The 22951-nt window shown below is 45.0% G+C and overlaps 1 protein-coding gene across 1 annotated transcript in view; it reads right to left on the bottom strand.

The window, feature by feature from the left end:
• Positions 1 to 607: 607 nt before the first annotated feature.
• Positions 608 to 22951, bottom strand: part of GPC4 (glypican 4) — a 118824-nt gene continuing 96480 nt past the window's right edge. The window contains exons 4-9 of the mRNA XM_081846776.1: positions 18442 to 18607; positions 9764 to 9894; positions 9105 to 9251; positions 7539 to 7675; positions 6034 to 6209; positions 608 to 4147 (exon numbers count right to left, since the gene is read on the bottom strand). Coding sequence (XP_081702902.1) covers positions 3933 to 4147; positions 6034 to 6209; positions 7539 to 7675; positions 9105 to 9251; positions 9764 to 9894; positions 18442 to 18607 — 972 coding nt within the window. The 3' untranslated portion in view covers positions 608 to 3932. The remainder of the gene's footprint in view (positions 4148 to 6033; positions 6210 to 7538; positions 7676 to 9104; positions 9252 to 9763; positions 9895 to 18441; positions 18608 to 22951) is intronic.

The following is a 22951-nucleotide window of genomic DNA, read 5'->3' as shown; positions in this document are numbered from 1 at the left end:
CATTAGTTATATATAAAGGTAAAGGTAAATGGACCCCTGACCATTAGGTCGAGTTGCGCATGACTCTGGGGTTGCAGCGCTAATTTTGCTTTATTGGCCGAGGCAGCCAGTGTACAGCTTCCGGGTCATGTGGCCAGCATGACTAAGCCGCTTCTGGCAAAACCAGAGCAGCGCACGGAAACGCCGTTTACCTTCCTGCCGGAGTGGGACCTTTTTATCTACTTGCACTTTGACGGGCTTTCGAACTGCTAGGTTGGCAGGAGCAGGGACTGAGCAACGGGAGCTCACCCCCGTCGCAGGGATTCGAACTGCCGACCTTCTGATCGGCAAGTCCTAGGCTCTGTGGTTTAACCCACAGTGCCACCCATGTCCCTTATATATTTATATATGGATTAATGGAAATTCTGAGGGCAGGGGGCTTTGTTGTTGGGTACACCAAATGGGCTATTCCCCCCCCCTTTTAAGAGGATAATTTACAAGCCTTTAAAAACAACCCAGGAATACCCTGTGGCCCAGCTTCTCACAATTGCGCACACATTTTGACACATGTAAACTTCACAGGAGCTTGATGAGTTCAGGAGAATATCAGAAGTTTTTTTGGGTGACGTTAACCCAGTGCCAAACCATCCACACAGAACGTTGTGGGCGTCAAGCGAGGAAGACGCTGGTGTGAACAGGCTCTTTGCATAGACCCCATGTTGAGGATCCAGAAAAGTCCTATTATTCTGTATGTAGACCAAGCTCCCCCATAGCTCGTTTTCTCTTCTGAGCTCTACTCAGTTTTATTTCTCACAACTCCCCTGCCCGCCCCCAGCTGGCAGAGGCTCCAAGAAACTCCATGTTTCACTGCAGCCCATTTAAATCTCGCTGGCAAGCTCATTAGCCACCAGCCAGCAAAATAAAACGAAGGAGTTATCCACCTAGATCTTATTGGGACATACTCACAAGAAACCCCGAGAACATAAGGTTGATTTGTGTTATTTCATGACTGAAATGCATATAACAATCCCCCTTTAATAATAATAATAATATTATTATTATTATTATTATTATTATTATTATTATTATTATTATTATTATTATTTTCTTTGAAAAGAGGAAAACAAGGGGTTGGGAAGTAATACATCCTAATCCAGTTCATTAGGAGCCATGGAAACCCTTGGCAGAAAAGGCTCATCTGAAATCCTTTTGTGCAGCCCAAGAACTGAAAAGGGAAACAGCTGGGCTTAGTTTGAGGCTCAGAATTAAAAGCAGTCTAACGAGATCTGTAGGGGATCACTCCCTTGGCTGGTTGCTGTAGGCCCTGGTTGCTGGTATTTTCTTCTTCAGTGTAACAGCACTAAAAACAAAATAAAAAACTTTGGGAGGGAAATTCCTCAGAAATGAGGTAGTTTCTTAGTCACCGGCACATTTTCCCCCCACAACTCCTTAAAGCAACAGTTATTTACAATTCACCCCGCTCCTTCCCATGCATACATTTATAACCTTTCTCAGGTTTTCTGTGACCAGCTTTCAGCAACAGGACCCCTCCACCCCCCGCAAAAACCCCCAACCAATAGAAACACCAAACATCTAGCCAGAATTATGTCTGGCTTAGTAACATGGTGTTTTAATAAATAAATGGCTACTTCTGGAAATATTATGCCTCTCAGGAGCAATTTATTTAGTATCTCACCCAATACAATTCTGTCTTTTATATAAAAGTTCTTCTTTTTGGGGGGTTCAGTGCGGGGGGTGGGGGATGTGAACAAAAATCCCAACCCTGGTCTACCAAGCAATTAATGTTTCAGTATAAAAATAGAAGGAACAACCCGAACACACACACACCCCGCTTACAATACAACACAGGATAGCAATAAATCCCCCTCTCATGATGTTCCTTGTTCATTCTTTCTCTTTTACCCTCAGCCAATTGTTCTCAGAGTCAGAGAGACACAACGATGGCTGAACTAGGGAGAAACTTCCAGAAAAGTTTTTAGTCTTCCTGCAGACTTCACATGTATTATTCTATTTAAAGTGATTTTATTTGTTCACCCCTTCCCCCCCAATATAAAAATATATACATTTATCCAGGAGTTTCCCGTTGCCTCAGTATAGCCCCCTCTGAGGTTAGAGGTAAGTGGGATCTTCCAAGAAAGAAGGTTGCAGATCTTGCCTCACATCAGCCTCCTTCCTTTCCCTCTCGGTAAAATCTCTCACCCTCACCTGTTGCCTAAAAGTCTGTTCCTGGAAACCCATTAAAAACCCACCAGCTGTTAATGTGGCCTATTACCCCTCAGTCGCTGTTGACTGTGACAACCATCTTCCCTAACCGTTGGCCATGAAGGCTGGAGCTGTGATCCAAAACATCTGGAAGAGGTCTAAACACATCACATGGACCAGTCTTCCCATTCTCCATCTGGTGAGAAAAGCAGTATACATTCAAACCACTATCATATCACTTTATGGCCTCAAGTCATAGCTTCCCACAAAGAATACTGGGAGCTGCAGTTTGCTAAGGGCACCGATAGTTGTTAGGAGACCCCCTGTTCCCCTCAACAGAGCTACAATTCCCAGAACTCTGTAGGAAGAGGGATCAACTGTTAAACCACTCTGGGATTTGTAGCTCTGGGAGGGGAGCAGGGGTCTCCTAACAACTTTCAGAATGCTTAATGAACTATGGATCCAATGATTCTTTGGAAGAAGCCGTGGTTGAAGTCATAAAGTGATATGATACTGCTTTAAAAGTATAGAGCAGATGGGACCTAAATCTATTTCCCTGTGTGAAACAGCTTGCAGAGTAGCAGTCCCAGTTTGACACCAAGGAAGCGTAGCAGATATTGTACCTAGGGACCACACTGTCAAAACTAGGAAGGGGTTCTGGAAGCCAAATGTTTGCTCCAGTTAAAAATTGGGTGCTGGGAGGGTGTGGAATCTCTTCTAAGCTGGGGGAGGGGCAGAACCCCATATATCAATGGTTCCCATTTAGCTGCAGACCTCCCCCCCCCCCCCAATTTTCAAAAGCCAAGCCATGGACCTCCTACTTTTGAAAATTTTGGTATCTCTTATGGTAGTTGGGGGCCTGCGGAACACCAGCTGGGAACCACTGCCATAAATGCACCTGGGTAATTTCTTGGGGAAGGGCTGGCGGAGATGATGATTTGCTTTCCACAGCTGGGAACAAGGTGTGCAGAAGCTAACCGTTCACATTCTGTTCTAAAGATTGGAACACCCCACAAAGAAATTAGCCCCTTTCCTCTCCTAGGTAAGGCATCTGAGCGTAATGGATACATGTGGGAACTCAACATTATACAAAGAAGTGTCTGTTTGCTTGAGAGGCAGCTTCTTTCACTGCCCATGAAATATGATGATATTTTTTTTAAAAAAAAACCCATTTGCTTCTGTACAGATAATTTCATGTGGGTTGGGTTTTTGTGTGTGTGTGTGTTTTGGTATCATCCTTGATACATGCCAAGATAGGACTCTGGTTCAGCCATTTGTTTTGCAGGGAACAGGCTAAAATAAAATAAAAGGAAAGGGGTTGTGGCGAGGCAAGAGAGAAATGGGCTATTTAAAAACAACAACACAAAAGCAATGCTACCTACAGGCCTGTATATACAACTTAGTTCACCACATCTATTGTGGTTTCTCAGTCAACAGGTCAGACTAACTGGTCCAAATCCTCACATTCATCTTCCCCTTCCCAAAGAGAGAGAGAGAGAGAGAGAGAGAGAGAGAGAGGGAGAGAGATATCTTGGAAAAACTCATGAAACCCAGCGGCAACATGGTAAAAACTGTACACTGCTGTCCATTAACTTACAAATCACACACCCCTCCTCCCTGCCCCCCCCCAAGTCACTAGATGGTACAAAAGTGAAATCGGGTGCCTGTTTCGTTTTAATAGCAGTCATTTTCCACCCTCAAAAAGTAAAAGAAAGAAAGGAGTGGCCCAGTTATCTCCACTGTCTCTGCACGGCCAGGAAAAAGAGGGTGCTGAAGAGGAGAGGTGCTTCTAAGGAGGCCACCCTGGGGGAGGCACTGCCGGGGCTGGCATTCTTGTCCATTTTGTTGGTGTTCTGTTTGACTTCTGTTGCGTTGAACACAAATTCGGGAGAGCACTGCTGCATGTCACAGCCACTTCCACTGCCTTCTCCGCTACTTTCATCACCTGGAAGAATTGCACAGACAGTTTGTTTAGCTCTACAATTCTAGCATTCTATTCAGATTCACCATATTATGAGTTTGGAGGAGCCTGAACAGGGAGCAAAACCCATCTACCAACTCCTCACCAAAGAGGCAAGAGGCAAAATTTGGACAGGAGTCAGCTGCAAACAACAAGTGCAATTCAGGGTGTGTTATTTTAGATGGGGGGGATATAATTTTTGCAAATTTCTTCAGTCGGGGGTATTTAAAAATACGTTTTTGGGTATGAGGAATTTAAATCTGCTACTATTTTTGTTAGGCACATAAACTGCTTTAGGAAAACCAAAGAATTTTAATATTGCCTTTTGAAAATGTCAGATAATGGTAAACAACAACAACAACAAAATATATATATTAATATATAACTGCAAGTACTTGGCAATCATTTTTAATGATTTCTATGCAATTCTACACACATTTTACTTACCAAGCAACACCAAATTATGTTTATTTAATCAAAATATCTTTTCAATTCCTAAGCCTTACTACAACTTTTTTAACACCCTCTCTTTTTTTGGAAATTGAAAGTTTTAAAGTTCAACATATGCAGTGCAGAGCAAACATCATCCAGACTGGGCCAGCACCTCCCCACTCTTTTTGTTAAGGAAGCCCATCAACTCCAGACTCAAAAATTGCAATTCACCTTTGAGCCTGGTTTGGTGCTCCAGCAGGTGCAAAACACTGCGACTAGACTGTTGATGGGGACAGACTCTTGCCGGCACCTAACTCCAGGGCTCAAAAGTCTACCCAGGCTGCCAAATAAGCTCAAGGGCCAGGTCTACAGTTTTTGTATTCCGTTACAAGCTTCTTAACAATTTGATTCATTATATTCCTGACTGATCACTGAGGCCTTCCGGGGAGTCACTATTAGTAGTCCCCCAGGACCTGAATGTATGGTTCATATCTGCAAGGAGCTCTGTGGGCCCAAGTTTATGGAACTTGCTTCCAGTTGCCTCCAACACCCAAGTGATCTATCTGCAGAATGAAAGGCTGTTCACCAAGTGATCACTCTCATGCTCTGCATTCTACCACTAGTCAGGCTCGCATCATTTTGCCACATGGTAAATTGGTAAATCTTAAAAAGCAGAGACATCACCTTGCCAACAAAGGTCCGTATAGTAAAAGCTATGGTTTTCCCAGTAGTGATGTATGGAAGTGAGAGCTGGACCATAAAGAAGGCTGATCGCCGAAGAATTGATGCTTTTGAATTATGGTGCTGGAGGAGACTCTTCAGAGTCTCATGGACTGCAAGAAGATTTCTGAAGGAAATCAGCCCTGAGTGCTCACTGGAAGGACAGATCGTGAAGCTGAGGCTCCAAGACTTGGGCAACCCCATGAGAAGAGAAGACTCCCTGGAAAAGACCCTGATGTTGGGAAAGATGGAGGGCACAAGGAGAAGGGGACGACAGAGGACAAGATGGTTGGACAGTGTTCTCGAAGCTACCAGCATGAGTTTGACTAAACTGCAGGAGGCAGTGGAAGACAGAAGTGCCTGGCGTGCTCTGGTCCAGGGGGTCACGAAAAGTTGGACACGACTAAACGACTAAACAACAACAAAATTGGTAAATTCTTTCCACGCTTCCATCACCCAGTCAGATCTCTAGGAAAATCAGAGGAATGCAGAAGAATCCTACACACCCCTCCGTTTTGCAGAAACAGACCCCCCAGGCATCCTAGAACTTCAATAAGCTCTAGATATATGGCCAGGAGCCTGGCATTCTCCAAAAGTCGATGGGCTACAGCTCCCAATAGTGTGGTCAGTTGTCTGGAATGATGGGTGCTGGAATCCAGCAACATCTGGCAAGCCTCAGGTTCTCTCTCCTTGCCTTGGGAAAACTCATCTGCACTTACTTATATCAATGAAGTCAACATCATTCCCGTTGTAGGCATTCTTCATCTTATTGGTCATCACGCGGAGAGCCATGATTTGTCGGCGAATCACCATGTCTGGCTTCAAGGTGTCAACTTGCACTTCAGGATTGGTCGCCTGGTTGGCTAAGCCGTTTGCTGTCACTGCGTAGACATACCTGTGAGAAACAGCATTCACTCCATCAGAGGCCACTCAGTCAACGGTCAGCAATGGTCATGATGAGGGATGAATGGAACAGACAGTGGGAGAGGTGACCTTGTCTTCACACCCCTCTTGTCTGCTCAAGAACATAGGAAGTTGCCTTATACAAAGTTAGACCATTCGTCCACAAAGCTCAATATTGTCTAGACTAACCGGTAGTGTTTCCACAGGGGGCATCTCCAGTCATACCTGGAAACTTCAGCTGCCCTACATGCATTAATAACTTCCCAATGCCAGGTTGAATGAGTCATCATTAGCAACTGTTTGTGAATGGCCACTGTTATTACTGCAACTACAGTTGCCTATACTTTTTTTGTATTTTTGACCTCACTGCTTACAATTCACCACCACCACTGTCCCACAAACTCTGTGTTTATCTACCTATCTACTATCTATCTATCTATCTATCTATCTATCTATCTATCTATCATCTATCTATCGACACACACACCTGTAACTCAGGATCGCACTTCATGCATCTGAAGAGGGTTCTAGATCAGGCCAACAGCTCATCTAGTCCAGTAGGCCAACCAAATGCCAATGAAAGCTTGTTAGCCTCTTTGGCCAGGTTCACACAAATGCTAATGCAGCATTTATTGAACCATGGTATATTAAACCATTGTTTAAACCATGTGTGAATGCTGCCCAGCCACTGAACTATGGTGTGCTTACTGCCAGCAAACCATGATCTGAAGCCATGGTTTGTTGTAGGCTTGCAAGTTCTTAGATTTTTAAACTATGGTTTGGCATTGCATTGGCATTAACCATGGTTCATTTGGCCACTCCAAATGCTCACCAAGCCACAAAGGCATGAGGCAAGTGCAGCTGGGAAATGAACTGAGTTTTGGAAACACATATCACAGCTTGTTTAATCTCCTCTGGGACAACTCATGGTTTGTTAGCAAGCCACGGCTTAGTTTTATGTGAGAATGAGGCATTCTGTTATTTTATTTTTCTACCAGACTAACACACCTACCTAACACAGGGTTCCTGTCTGGAATCTGAATCCTGAACCAATGCATTCCAATTAAAAGAAAGGAGATTCCACCTAAACATTAGGAAGAACATTCTGAGGGTATGAGCTGCTTGACAATGGAACAGACTACCTTGAAAGGTTTGAGGTTTCATTTGAGGTTTTTAAAGAGAGATTGGATGGCCACCTGCCAGGGATTATGCAGCTACGATCCCTGCATTGTCAGGTGGTTGGACTAGATGACCCTTGTGGTCCCTTCCAACCCTACAATTCCATGATTCTATGAAAGGAGGAATTGGGCTTCTTCCAAACCTGCTTTTGTCACTTCCGTTCCAGCACTCTTCTTCATTGATGCTGTCAGCAGCCATCTTCTCATTGCTACAGATATTGCTGGGAAGGGAGGACCAGAATTTCTTGGCCTGCTTGAGCCTTTCCTTCACATCTGTCACCTGTTGGTCAAAGAGTATCATCAAAGTTACTCTTCTTTTGCTCAGCAAAACAACCCCAGAAAAAAGAAGCTGGCTTATGACACTGATCCATCTAGTTCAGCATTGTCTGCACTGACAGGCAGTGGCTCTCCAGGGTTCCAGGCTGGAGTCGTCGTCCCCCCAGCCCTACCTGGGGAGTCTGGGACCTTCTGCATGCAGAGAAGATGCTCTGCCATTGAGAAGAAGAAGAAGAGTTTGGATTTGATATCCCGCCTTTCACTCACCTTAAGGAGTCTCAAAGCGGCTAACAATCTCCTTTCCCTTCCTCCCCCACAACAAACACTCTGTGAGGTGAGTGGGGCTGAGAGACTTCAGAGAAGTGTGACTGACTCAAGGTCACCCAGCAGCTGCAGGTGGAGGAGCAGAGACGCGAACCCAGTTCCCCAGGTTACGAGACTACCGCTCTTAACCACTACACCACACTGAGCTATTCCCCTTCCCTCTCTCACAGTGCTGGAACTTGGGGTCTCTTAACGAAGTTGGCAGGCAAACAGCTTTTGTGCTGCCAAAAGGGCACCCAGCTTGGATGGCTTTAAAAAGAGGATTAGAGAAATCTGTGAAGGATAAGGCTACCCATGGTTACCAGCCGTGAAGCTATGTTCTGCCTCCACAGCTGGAAGCAGTGTCCTCTGAATACCAATAGCTGGGAACTGAAAGGAGGAGAGTTGCTGTTTTGCTCAGCTTTCCAAAGTCATCTGAGTGGCCACTGTGAGAAAAGCGGATCAGACGCAAGGTCCATCTAGAGCAGGACCAAGCCTCCTAGCGGTCAACCAGATGCTCCTAGAAAGCCCACAAACAGGGACTGAAGAGAAAACGTTTCTTAAAAGCAGCTTTTACAGCCTCTGGCGCCTGCTGCTCCATGGGAAACTTTGAAACAGACTGAAGAGCTCCTTCATTTTTTCAGAGCATTGCATTTTGATCCAATCAAAATGACAGGTCAGCTGAAAAGGCTTGTTAGGCCAGATCATGGCTCAGGACTGCAGCCTTCTTCATGTGCCTCCTCCATGAAGAGGTCCAGTGAGCAGCAACACAAGAACAGGCCTTTTCTGTGGTGGCTCCTTGCTTGTGGCATGCTTTCCCCAGGGAGGCTTGCCTGGTGCCTTCATTACATATATTTTGGCATCAGGCAAAAACATTCCTCTTCTACCAGGCAAAGTGAGTGGGGGGTGTTGTTTTGTTCGTTACTAAGTCTAGTACTACTGAGGTTTTATACTGTAAACCACCCTGTGACCCACTGATGATGGGTGGTGTAGAAATGTAATAAATAATAACAATAATGAGCCTTCAGGCCTGTGGGCCACCAGCTCGGCAGTGCTGCTCTATGCAGGGGAGAGAAGACCCCCATTCCTAGTCATGTTGAACCACACACCACAGATCTCTGTATACCCACCAGTCTATCTAAGCTGGTGCCAGCTGCTGTGGTCGGCCTCTCCTCTGGGTTGTAGGGTCTGAAACGGGCACTGAAGCTGCTTTCTGAAATGGAGCGAGACGTCCGGCTCTGCGCAAGTGTCTTGGGCTGCCCACACCCTTGGAAAACCTAAACCGATGGGAGACACATAACAGTATCAGAAGTTTGATTTTGTGCATCTTTGTTCTTACCTCCCACCCACTTCTTGCAGCCATTGTGCCAGTAGTTTGAAGTTAACATGCTAGACTGCAATACAGATGTTTTCTGATTTAGCACAGCAACTGCTAGCTGACCAGCTCAGCATCCTGACTCTTTATAGGGATGGTTTAACCTTGAAAAGTAGACAACTTTATCCCTTGAGCTTTCAGTTTCTACTCCTGCCTTAAAAAACAAACATTCATTCCCCCATTTAAAAAAAATAAATCCAGGTAATTTGACAACTCAAATTATGCAATCCAACCAAACTAATGTACTTACATTTTTTTAAAAAAAAATGTCAAGAGATGAAAAATAAATAATTAAAAAGTAATTCATAATTATAGTGAGGTCATGGTGCCTCGTGGCTTGGAAACCTTGGTTTCATTAAGATGAGTTTCTCTCTCTTTCTCTCTCTCTCCAAATGCAAAATGCCCTCACCATACCTTTTGGGAGACCTGCATGCTGTTCTCCTGCATGTTCATTATGGCATCAGAGATCTTCACATCAATCGGGTCCATGACGGATTCAATGTTGAAAGGGCCCTCCAGCCTCTCCGCCACCATGAGCATGGAATCTGAGGCAGAATACAGGAACAGTGGGGTGGAGGGTTGTGGCAGATGCAATGAGTCAATCTTCCCCACCCGAGTACCCTCCAGATGTTTTGGACAGCATTGCAATCCCAGCCAGCATGACCATTTTGGCCACTGATGTCACAAAACTACTGAAAGGCCTGCTTACTCTGCTGGTCTTGCTGAGCTTTTTCACATTACGGGTTTGCTAGCGAGGGGGCAGGGAATGGCAATTTGTGAGCCACTGGATACCCAGTTACAATCTATTATACTGCCCCCCACCCACCACAGCAGCTTCCCAACAGCACCTCTCCTGCTCATGCTGATGAAACAAGGAGAGTAAACAACGTCGAAATCTGGAACATTCTCTAGGTAGGCATCCCATTGTTTCAGAAACCAAGGAAGGCAGCTAGACGTCTGCTTTTTGCCCAGCTTTCCACTTCCTCACACCAGTTCCCATATGGGCTTCCTGCTTGCCTCCCCCTCCCCATTTGCCTTCTAAGCCCCAGGGGGAGGGAGAGATTCCAGGCTCTTCAAACTGCACCCTCCCCTGAAATTTTGCAATCAGAGCAGATTGTCTAAAATAAATAATACCATCTGCCTTGTTTATTCATGCTCCGTTTCAAGTTTTCCTGTTTCATTTCTTTTTATATATATAAAAAAATCAGAACACCCATGCACACACCCTCTCCACTGAAGGGCTTCCATCCCTTGTATATATTTACATTGTTAGCTTATTGGTGGCAGGAATCAGCCGAGGAACATTAAGGAAACTGAGTGTTTTATGGCTCTGAATACTGGTTGCTGAGGAGCAAAATTCAGGGATAGTGCTCAAGTTCTGCTTCCAGGCTTCCGAAAGTGCCATCTGGCCAGCCTCAGGGTGCTGGACTAAATGGACCCGATCCAGCAGCCAGGCTGTTCTTGTGATCCCAAGTAGAGGTGTAGTGGTTGAAGACCCATTTCTATCCTTGCAGCAGGGCTCCTGTCTCCAGCACCCTGCAGCCGCCCAATCAGCACGGAACGAAAGCTTTCTAGCCACGGAGTCTTCTCACCCCTTGTGCTGATTGGAGCCCATCAGACACTGAGGATTGACTCCCAGGATCACTCTGGAGAAGGGACACGGGAAGAACTCTAAAGAAGAGCTGTTTTGTATGCTCGAAGAAGCATTTGAGAACACTGGGGACACAAGGTGCTTCTGTTTCAAGAAAGTGGTGCGCAAGCCCTTTTAAGCACATTAGAACTTCTTAAGTTACTCCAAAATAAGATATTGGAGCACTCCAAATCATTTACCTGTGTACATGCAATGAACACAAGTAGATCTAGCAGAAAGGCCATGCACACAGTGATAATTGCAATGCATCTCTAGTTAGTATTGCTGCATAGTTGTAAGGCATTTGTATAATCTTAGGAAAGTGCTTGTGGACAAGCCTGTGACTATCATGAAGGGACCTTGCACATCTGAATTTGCCGTGCCACAACAGCTCCTAAAGCTGAAAGAAGACTCTTTGTAGCCGCAGGCCAAATGAAGTGGCCCCTATGCCAAACCCCATCTCGGTGATTTCAGAATGGCTTGTGAAAAATGGATATTTGCAAGGGAAGAGGCAGCCACTCCCTTCCAAGGCACAAACCTTCTGCATTACCCATGAGTGCCTGCTAAGCACCAATGCAAACCATGCTCATCCTCACTCCATGTTTGCATGGCGAGGCCCTGTGACAACCCGATAAAGAAAACAGTGCCCGACCTGAAGAATTTGGAGCAAATGATTCAGCAGAGGAAACACAGCCCAGAATAACTAAGGAGATAGTACAAGAATACTTGGCTAGTTTAGATGTATTCAAGTCTCCAGGGCCAGATGAACTGCATCCAAGAGTATTAAAAGAACTGGCAGATGTGATCTCAGAACCACTGGCAGTCATCTTTGAGAATTCTTGGAGAACAGGCGAAGTCCCGGCAGACTGGAGGAGGGCAAATGTTGTCCCTATTTTCAAAAAGGGGAAAAGAGAGGACCCAAATAATTACCGCCAGTCAGTCTGACATCAATACCAGGGAAGATTCTGGAGCAGATCATTAAGAAACAGTCTGTGAGTACCTAGAAAGGAATGCTGTGATCACCAATAGTCAGCATGGATTTCTGAAAAATAAGTCATGTCAGACGAACCTGATCTCGTTTTTTGACAGAATTACAAGCCTGGTAGATGAAGGGAACGCAGTGGATGTAGCCTACCCTGATTTCAGCAAGGCATTTGACAAGGTGCCCCATGATATTCTTGTAAAGAAGCTGGTAAAATGCGGTCTTGACTATGCTACCACTCAGTGGATTTGTAACTGGCTGACTGACCGAACCCAAAGGGTGCTCATCAATGGTTCCTCTTCATCCTGGAGAAGAGTGACTAGTGGGGTGCCACAGGGTTCTGTCTTGGGCCCCGTCTTATTCAACATCTTTATCAACGACTTGGATGATGGACTCAAGGGCATCCTGATCAAATTTGCAGATGACACCAAACTGGGAGGGGTGGCTAACACCCCAGAGGACAGGATCACACTTCAAAACGACCTTGACAGATTAGAGAACTGGGCCAAAACAAACAAGATGAATTTTAACAGGGAGAAATGTAAAGTATTGCACTTGGGCAAAAAAAATGAGAGGCACAAATACAAGATGGGTGACACCTGGCTTGAGAGCAGTACATGTGAAAAGGATCTAGGAGTCTTGGTTGACCACAAACTTGACATGAGCCAACAGTGTGACGCGGCAGCTAAAAAAGCCAATGCAATTCTGGGCTGCATCAATAGGAGTATAGCATCTAGATCAAGGGAAGTAATAGTGCCACTGTATTCTGCTCTGGTCAGACTTCACCTGGAGTACTGTGTCCAGTTCTGGGCACCACAGTTCAAGAAGGACACTGACAAACTGGAACGTGTCCAGAGGAGGGCAACCAAAATGGTCAAAGGCCTGGAAACGATGCCTTATGAGGAACGGCTAAGGGAGCTGGGCATGTTTAGCCTGGAGAAGAGGAGGTTAAGGGGTGATATGATAGCCATGTTCAAATATATAAAAGGATGTCACACAGAGAAGGGAGAAAGGTTGTTTTCTGCTGCTCCAGAGAAGCGGACACGGAGCAATGGTTCCAAACTACAAGAAAGAAGATTCCACCTAAACATTAGGAAGAACTTCCTGACAGTAAGAGCTGTTCGACAGTGGAATTTGCTGCCAAGGAGTGTGGTGGAGTCTCCTTCTTGGGAGGTCTTTAAGCAGAGGCTTGACAACCATATGTCAGGAGTGCTCTGATGGTGTTTCCTGCTTGGCAGGGGGTTGGACTCGATGGCCCTTGTGGTCTCTTCCAACTTTATGATTCTATGATTCTAACCCTATTCCCGAAGCTGCAAATAACCAGACACCACACAGCTTATTGGATTTTTGGGATCAAATAATGCCACAACTTTATTGGTTGCAGATGTGAAAAGTTTGGCCATGGGCACTGAGGTAAGCAATGGCGCATGTCACTGACACCCCCCCCCCCCCGCCGCTATTGGCCAATTTGGCAGCAGGCGTTCGATCTGGCCAGCAATAGACCAGTGCATAGGGGAGATGCAGTGCCCACCTGCAAAGCTGCCCACCCAGGAAAGGCAAATGGACCGACCAAAGAACTTCAGTAAATGCAGAGCAAGGGATGGGACAGCTGGGCAAGGTATAGCCTGAGATGGAACTGCAGCCGGCTCCCATAACGCTCACCTTTCAGCCTTTCTGAGCAATGACTGCTCCTATGAATATCCCTCATTGTACTCGGGGTGAAGAGGGGGAAATGGCTTTTGATGTGACAGCAAAATGGAAGCATTCCACAGGAAAGCAGAGCATGACTTAGAGCAATGCTCAGAGCTGCCTTGGTGAGCCAACAAGGCTGCCCCTGTTACAGCCAAGAGAAAATGTCTTGGATTACTATAGATAGAGATAGATGATAGATAGATAGATAGATAGATAGATAGATAGATAGATAGATAGATGATAGATACATAGATAGATAGATAGATAGATAGATAGATAGATAGACACTGTAAAAAAGATACACACACAAAAAGTGGTATTCTTTTTGGTTTTTCAAAATAATCAATAAATTTGAAAGAGAGACTTGGGGGTGTGTGGGGGCAGAAGAAGAGAAGAAAGAATGGATCTCTTGGGTTATGTGGTGTCTTTGTCCAACCTCGTGGCTAAGTAGACCATTCCTGAATCGGGGCCTTTGTGACCTGCAATTGTCATGGCAGCACACAAATCACCACTCAGGCATGCCATCCTTATTCAGGCTGGGAGGGGAGAGTGGGGGTGGGGGCAGAGGAGAGGACAGGAGGGAGGGAGGGAGGGAGGGAGGGAGGGAGGGAGGGAGGGAGAGGAGCAATCCAAGTTGCCAGCGCAAAGCATTCAGAGATAAGCACAATTCTGGTCTCAGAGGAAGGATACAGATGGAAACTCTTTCTGTGCTGGCAGGGGGCTGAAAGGGATGGGCCAAGAAGAAATACATTTTATTGCAACCCCCACCCATAATGAATCAGGTGGGAGACAGATGGCATTTTTGAAGGAGGGTGAAGTTTTCACTTTTTAAATGCAAGGATTTAGCGAGGGAGATGCGTTAAAGGTGCATGGGAATGACTACATCCTTGCTCCTGCTAAGATCTTGCCTGCCAACAAATCGTGATGAATGGTAAATCCCCCCTCCCCCCCTCAACAGCATTGGGCTGTGGTTCAGGACAAGAGGGCTTTAGAATTACACAACTGAGGAGGTGGGTGGAGGCTGGGTAGAGGAGGAAGCAAGGTGCCCCAGGGCAAAGCTGATAATGGTTTGGAACAGCAGTAAAAGCTGTATGCTTGTTTACCTGGGGGTGGGGGAAATGCCTCCTCTCATGTGTACATTCCCTCACTTGGGACAGGTGGCTTTATGAAGACTGGTCTGCTGTGACTTGGAGGCAGGACATTCTTGGCTGTGGCACCAGAGCTATAGACTCTCTTCCTCTCTTCAGGCATTTGCTGAACACCTGAGCAGTGGAAGCTGCCTTCTAGCAGCAAGTCAGAATGTTTGTCTGTTGACTCAGTTTGTTTGTCTGTTGACTCAGTTTCATTGGCTCTGACCAGCAACATCTGCCTACAAGCTCTCAATGGCTGAGTGCCATGGACAGGCTGGGTGCAGAGGAGTGCGTGGGAGGCACCAGCTGGGGAACCCCCAAGAGAACCCTCAAGGGAAGAAGGCTGAGAGCCAGGGGACTGGATGATGATAAATGGTCAGAGGGAGATGAGGGACCAGGCAGGGAGGAGAAGGTGTCATAAGCTGAAGAGGCAACAATGTTTAGTGAGCAGGAAGAGGATGGGGCAGAGAGCAGGAAAACATTGAGGCAGAAGCAGAGGCTGCAGAGGAGGGCGGCCAAGATGCAGAGAGGAAGCAGTCTGGTGAAGAAGCCAGGGAATCTCTCCTTCAGTCCCTGTAACTGCCCCTACTGGGAAGAGTTGCTAGGCCTGCACTGTTTTGGTTTTTTTTTCAATAAAGAGTTAACTTCACTGACACCAGTGTTTTTCATTCTGACCTGGTCCTGACTGGCTCCTGACACTCCTCCCCATAACAACAGCCCTGTGAAGCAGCGACTGGCCCAAAGCCACCCAGTGGGAATCTGAACCGAAGACCCTCAGGTCCTAGGCAGGCACTCTAACCACTACACGACACTGGCTCTCTTGTTTTGCCAGTGCTCCTGCCTTCCCTCCTCACAAGGAGCTTTGCCTCTTGAGCCATTGTGAGTGGTGCAGAGGCCCCTACAATTAGCAGACTGTTCTCCTTTGTTGAGCTTCCTGGCACTCAGCCCTTCTCCTTTGAAACATTCTGCACTTTTTTGCTGCAACTCTTTTCAGCCCTGAGCTCTTCTGGTTATGGTCTTGGATGAATTAGCTAGTGTGCTCACATCCTCTCTGGTGAAACTGGGCTTCTGAAGGCTCGGTGCAGAGGCACAGGACAAGGCAAGCCTCTGTAACAAGCCCCAAGAGGAAGGGATATCAGGCCTCTATGCCAAATAACAGCCCTGCACACACAGAGAGGGAGGGAGGGAGGGAGGGAGGGAAAATCATCCGGAGCCATGGCTAGAACAGCCTGGCAAGGGAATCTAGAAAGGTTTTTAGCCCATGAAAAGGGCCGTTGCTAGAGTGTAACTGTGTCTTGGCTACCTGGAAGAAGTTCCTGCTACAGCATCTGCAAGCCTTGTCATCTCCGCTACCAAGTTCTCAGGGAATGATGGGGTGGGGTGAGAAATTCAGTTCAGATCACCTTTTAACATGAACCTCTACTTTTTACCAAGATGCAACTACCTAACAAAATGTGTACAGTACTTCGCATTTTGCGGTGCAGCTCTCTGACCAAAAACACTATTTTAAAAATGTGTAAAGGTAAAGGTAAAGAGACCCCTGACCATTAGGTCAAGTCGTGACCGACTCTGGGGTTGCGGTGCTCATCTTGCTTTACTGGCCGAGGGAGCCAACATTTGTCCACAGACAGTTTTTCTGGGTCATGTGGCCAGCATGACTAAGCCACTTCTGGCAAACCAGAGCAGCGCACGGAAACGCCGTTTACCTTCCTATTTATCTACCTGCACTTTGACGTGCTTTTGAGCTGCTAGGTTGGCAGGAGCAGGGACCGAGCAACGGGAGCTCACCCCATCACAGGGATTTGAACCGCTGAGCTTCTGATCGGCAAGTCCTAGGCTCTGTGGTTTAACCCACAGCGCCACCCACATCCCGTAAAAATGTGTATATCTGGTTATAAAACAAACAAGCAAACACACACTCACACACATCTGCATGTATTAGTGGAAAAACAACAGGGCTAGCTCTGTTTCTGTGACTGTAAATGGTTTTAACTGTTTCTAACAACAAAATTTAAATGTTTGCAACCTGCCCTGGATGAAGAGCAGGCAACACATTTAATGATCCTAATGATAAGAGGAACAATGAAACATAAACCTAGAAGAACAGAAACATAAAACAATGCAATGTATAAGGGAAAATTGCACACAAAAATGTGTCCCTTAGGATAAACAAGTACATCCCATACCTTGGGTTACAGACGCTTCAGGTTGCGTTTCTTTCTTTGTTTGTTTTTGGTTATGGACCGCCAAAACCCGGAAGTACCGGATTTTGGTGGTCGTGCATGAGCAGAAGCGCTAAATCGCGCTTTGCACATGCGCAGACGCACCGCTGTGGGTTGCGAACGTGCATCCCACACAGATCAGGTTCACAACCCGAGCGTCCACTGTACTAAAATGCTGGCGAATTTTCACAAGGACTTTTAAAAAGAGATCCAGACTGATGTGGGAGAGTAGCAAAATGAACTTATACTAGAAAAGTTAGAAAGCGGGAGAAACCAAAATTGACACATTTGTCCACCCCTGTTCTCAGGATTTCCCCAAAGGACCCTGGGAATTGTAATCCCAGAGCTACTTAGGGTGGATTTCCCAGAAGGCTCAGAAGTCCTCTCCCTGCTCCACTGATAACAAGGCCAGCTATTTAGATGCCTGGAGCAGAAAATTTCAGTTGCATCCCAATGGAACTAAAAATATTCAAAAGGCCTAAAGAAGGGATAAGGAACCTTAGTCTTGTTGGACATTGGCCTTTTAAGTATTGTGGATCATTACTTTATATTGTTTTGGATACAGTGCTTAGAGCTGTTCAGTGAAATGCTGTCAGAAAATTCAGCCAGGTGCGATATCACACTTTATACAGCATGGCTCTTAAAAGGTAAAGGGAGTGGCAGAAACCGAGAGAAAAATAATTAAATTAAATTATATGGGGGGGGGGAGAGAGATCCACTAATACAGAGCTTTTCAATCTTTTTGAGTCTACAGCTCCCTTGACCAACTACATTGTTTCTGCAACTCCCCTGGGGGCTCAGGTGCCTAGTAGGGAAAACATGCTCTGAACCTGAGGAGCCCAGTTATGTCCCCCCTTGCCTGCAGAGCCAGCAGCCCCTCACCCCTTTTTGAACACACTCCCTTGTGGTGTGTTCCCTCAGCCTCCTCTCCTCTCCCCTCTCCTTGGGAGTCCTCCGCTGCAGCCCCTGTTGTCTGCAGCCCCCCTGACCATCCTTCAAGGCACCCCAGGTGCCACAGCACACTGAACTAACAAATAAGGACTTTCAACACTTTCAGTGTCAAAAAGTAAGTGTAAACTTCTATGCTTCAAAATGCTTATATTTGGGTCCATTACTAGTTAAAAAGCTAGCTAAAGAACTAAGCAACTAGTCTTAATTGTGGTGGTTTGGTGTAAATCTAGAGGAGTCTGACTTCTTTGTACCTTAACCTTATTTATTAACCTATCTCTTGTTCTTTCCCCTAGCTGACAACCTTCCTGGGATCCCTATTCTTGGGCAACACCTTATCAATTTATGCCAGCCATGTTGTTCTGTTTTTATTAAGCAGTCTATATACACTTTTCTAAATAATTAATTAAATCACACGGGGGTTTGTTTCATTTTGTTAATTCTCCATTGCCTGGTTTAAATAAACTGAACAAACAAGAGCCACTCACCTATGAAGTTATTCCACTCCGTGTCCAGCTCGCCTTGGTTGGCGAGGCAGCCCCTCATGACATTGAAACAGTAGTTGTAACACGGCTTGACAGCAACTAGGCCTTGGCAGAACGGACAGTACATCATCTTCAGCAAGGCTTGGGCCCCCTGCGGTGTGGGGTTGACCTTTGCAGAGAACAAAAATAAAAGCATGGGTGGAGGGGCCAGGAGGAGAACCACAGACAGAGCTATTTTGTCTTTAACATTTATAAAGTGCCTACTATTTTCTAAGCACTGATACCAAAAGATACAGCAGACTCAGTATCTAACAGACACAGCACAAAAGGAAAAAGGAACAGAGTGGGACAAGGAAAGCAACAGCAGGACCAGCTGCTCCTTCACCAGCCCATGGACGGGGCCACACTAGTCTCCCCCGCGCCTTGCCATGAAGAAAAGCAGCTGGAGGAGGGAAGGAGTACAGTGGTACCTCAAGTTACAAATGCCTCAGGTTACAAACGATTCAGGTTACAAACTCCGCTAACCTGGAAGAGTTACCCCGAGTTGAGAACTTTGCCCCAGGATGAGAACGGAAATTGTGTGCCGGTGGCGCAGCAGCAGCAGCAGCAAGAGGCCCCATTAGCGAAAGCGTGCCTCAGGTTAAGAACAGTTTCAGGTTAAGAGTGGACCTCCGGAACAAATTAAGTTTGTAACTAGAGGTACACTGTAATCCTATTTGTCATCTCTGGGACCCCCTGGGAATTTCACCAACGGTAGCCTGGAACTGGGTGCATGCAGTGCAGATGATGCGGGGAGCCCAAGGAAGCTCTGCAAGACCTGGATGCCTGCCCATAATTCCTGGAGTGACAGACTAGGGTGCCGTCAGCAGGTTCCAAGAACCCTCCTTGTTGTGAAATTTTGCAGGGAGGTGATCTGAGGCTGCATTCAGACATGGGGCTTATTTCATTAAGTTTTCCTGGTGATAACGCTTCTGTCCCCACTTCCAACATTCCATTTACACGGCATTACCTTTTCCGTTACAGAGCTGTGGTTTTTTGACCAACACACCACCATGCCATGCTAAATTTAAATGGTGGCAAAGAACTGCGTGCTGGGATACCACCCCCAAATTTCATCTCATGAAATTACAACACAAAACTCCTGCAATTTTCTGAGTTAACAGGGCTGCAGGTGGATTTTTACCTCTGGAAAGAACACAGGGAATGAGCACTACACTTCCATTAGATTTGCTGAACAGGCTTTCACATCATGTGGAAGATTGCATAAAACATGGAAATCAGGTGAGGAAATGAGAGGAAAATGGAATAAAACACTGTCTGGATGCAGCCTGAGAGTTTGTTTGGATGAGAGGCAAAATTGATTTTTTGCCTTTGTACATTAGGGCGATTTCCACACACACTCACACACCCCTCACTATCTTCCACCAAGATAAAGCAAGAAGCGTGATCAGAGATTAGCCTGGAGAAGAGGAGGTTAAGGGGGGATATGATAGCCATGTTCAAATATATAAAAGGATGTCACATAGAGGAGGGAGAAAGGTTGTTTTCTGCTGCTCCAGAGAAGCAGACACGGAGCAATGGTTCCAAACTACAAGAAAGAAGATTCCACCTAAACATTAGGAAGAACTTCCTGACAGTAAGAGCTGTTTGACAGTGGAATTTGCTGCCAAGGAGTGTGGTGGAGTCTCCTTCTTTGGAGGTCTTTAAGCAGAGGCTTGACAACCATATGTCAGGAGTGCTCTGATGGTGTTTCCTGCTTGGCAGGGGGTTGGACTCGATGGCCCTTGTGGTCTCTTCCAACTCTAGGATTCTATGATTCTATGACTTGCCTGGGGCAAAGTGGTACCCTGACAAAGCTGCATGCAGAAAACAGGGACTCCTCAACTGCTCTGTGGCACCACAGGGATCCTGGCATCCAAAAAATTACTGCAGATGTTATCCTTACTTTGTTGTTTATATAACAAATTGTACATATCACTCTTTCTTTCTTTCTTTCTTTCTTTCTTTCTTTCTTTCTTTCTTATTGAATTTATATACCACCCTATACTCGGAGGTCTCCGGGCGATTCACAAAATAGAATCAAAATATCAAACCACAAAATACATAATCAAAATAAAAGCAGTAACAACCCAATAACTCCCTACCCCCCCGAACACATTTTAAAAGGGCCTAGGATGTCAATCAAATCAACCAAAGGCCTGGTTGAAAAGGAATGTTTTTTGCCTGGCTCACTTGATTGTGATTGAACCGCTAAGTGGTTCGCAAGAAAAATTCTAGTCAGGCAATGAGACGGAAGGAGCGTGTGTGAAGCCTGGTTGTTGAGAGGTGTGGCCTGGGAAGAGTTTCAAAGGCCTGAGAAAGATGTAATCTAGTAATCTGGCATCGAAGGTTAAAAAAATAGAAATCTGCCCAAAGACCTGTTCTGACCACAATGCTGTCAAGATGGAAATGAAACTGACAACAGCTGGAACCTTTAGATGGAGAATGAATGACACCCTCTTTGGAGATGAGGAAATTTGTAAAAAGGCCCAAAAAACACTTAAAGACTACTTCGAGATTAACATGAGATCAGATACCGAAAAAAGAGTTATTTGGGATGCAAGTAAAGCCGTGATGCGTGGCTTCCTAATACAACAGAATTCAATAAAGAGGAAAAAACAGAATGAGAAGAAAGAGAAAATTTGGAACCTAATAAAAGAAGGGGAGAAGAAATTGAGATCTAAGCCTAAATCTCATGAGATATTAAGAGAAATAAAATTCTATCAAACACAATATATGGAATTGATGAATCAGGAAATAGAATGGAAAATTAAACAAATGAGACAAAAGACTTTTGAGTCCGCAGATAAATGTGGGAAGCTACTGTCTTGGCAACTGAAAAAGAGGCAAAAATTGAATACAGTGACATCACTTGAAGTAGATGGGAAGTTTATTAATAAACCAAATGAGATAAGCAATTGTTTTCAAAGTTTCTTCAAGAAATTATACAAACAAGGGCCAAAAAACGAACAGGAGATAGAAGAATTTATCGGAAAATACGGCCTACCAAAAATCTCTGAAAATAATAGAAGGAGTTTGAATGAGAAAATTACAGATCAAGAAATAGAGAGCGCCATTCAGGATATGCAGCTGGGAAAATCACCAGGACCAGACGGACTAACCGCGAGATATTATAAAGTACTGAAGGATTGGTTAATACAACTATTGAAAGAAGTCTGCAATCAAATTTTGGAAGGGAAAAAGGCTCCCGAATCGTGGAAGGAAGCATTCATTTCACTTATACCGAAGACAGAAACTGAGAAACATCAAGTTAAGAATTATCGCCCTATATCACTTTTGAATGTGGATTATAAAATTTTTGCAGACATTTTAGCAAAAAGATTCAAAAAAGTGTTGTTAGAGGAGATTCACAGGGACCAAACAGGCTTTCTACCAGGCAGGCAATTGTCAGATAATGTGAGGAATATTATAGATATTCTAGAACTTCTGGAAACTGACATAAATAGAAAAGCTGTTTTGATTTTTGTGGATGCAGAGAAAGCCTTTGACAATATTTGTTGGAGCTTTATGAAGAGGAATCTCCAAGGGATGGGGGTAGGCAAGAACTTTGAAAATGGTATAAGTGCAATTTACTCTGAGCAAAAGGCCAAACTAACTGTAAATGGCATGGTTATGGACGAAATTCCAATAGAGAAAGGGACACGACAGGGATGCCCAATCTCTCCTCTATTGTTTATATCGGTACTGGAGGTTTTCCTAAATATGATTAGAAGAGACCAGCTGGTTAAAGGTATACAGGTCGGAACTAAACATTATAAGTTAAGAGCATTTGCAGATGATCTAGTTTTGACATTACAACAGCCAGAAACCAGTACAAAAAGAGTTTTGGAACTTATTGAAATATTTGGTCAGGTAGCAGGTTTTAAATTAAATAAACATAAGACAAAGGTGTTGGAAAAAAATCTTACGGTGGGGGAAAAAGACAGTTTTCAAAGAGAAACTGGTTTGGAAATTACTAAAAAGGTAAAATATCTGGGGGTGAATTTAACATCTAAGAATGTGAACCTATTTAAAGATAATTATGAGAAATGTTGGGCTGAAGTGAAGAAAGATTTTGATATATGGTCAAGATTGAGACTTTCCTTGTTAGGCCGAATTGCTGTTATCAAGATGAATGTATTGCCGAGATTGTTGTTTCTGTTCCAGACATTGCAAATCCTAGATAAGATGGACTGTTTCAAGAAGTGGCAGAAAGACATATCTAAATTTGTCTGGCAGGGCAAAAAACCCAGAATAAAATTTAAGATTCTAACTGATGCAAAGGATAGAGGGGGCTTCGCCCTGCCGGACTTAAAACTTTACTATGAAGCAGCAGCTTTCTGCTGGCTGAAACCATGGCTACTTCTTGAGAATACAGACATTCTAGACCTGGAAGGTTATGATAATAACTTTGGTTGGCATGCATATTTATGGTACGATAAGGTAAAGGTACATAGAAATTTTAAAAATCATA

This window comes from Podarcis erhardii (assembly GCF_964252035.2).
Source record: "Podarcis erhardii genome assembly, chromosome: Z".
In the NCBI taxonomy this organism is placed as follows: domain Eukaryota; kingdom Metazoa; phylum Chordata; class Lepidosauria; order Squamata; family Lacertidae; genus Podarcis; species Podarcis erhardii.
The sequence above is the reverse complement of the archived record's forward strand: the minus strand, read 5'-3'. Positions and strand labels throughout refer to the sequence as shown.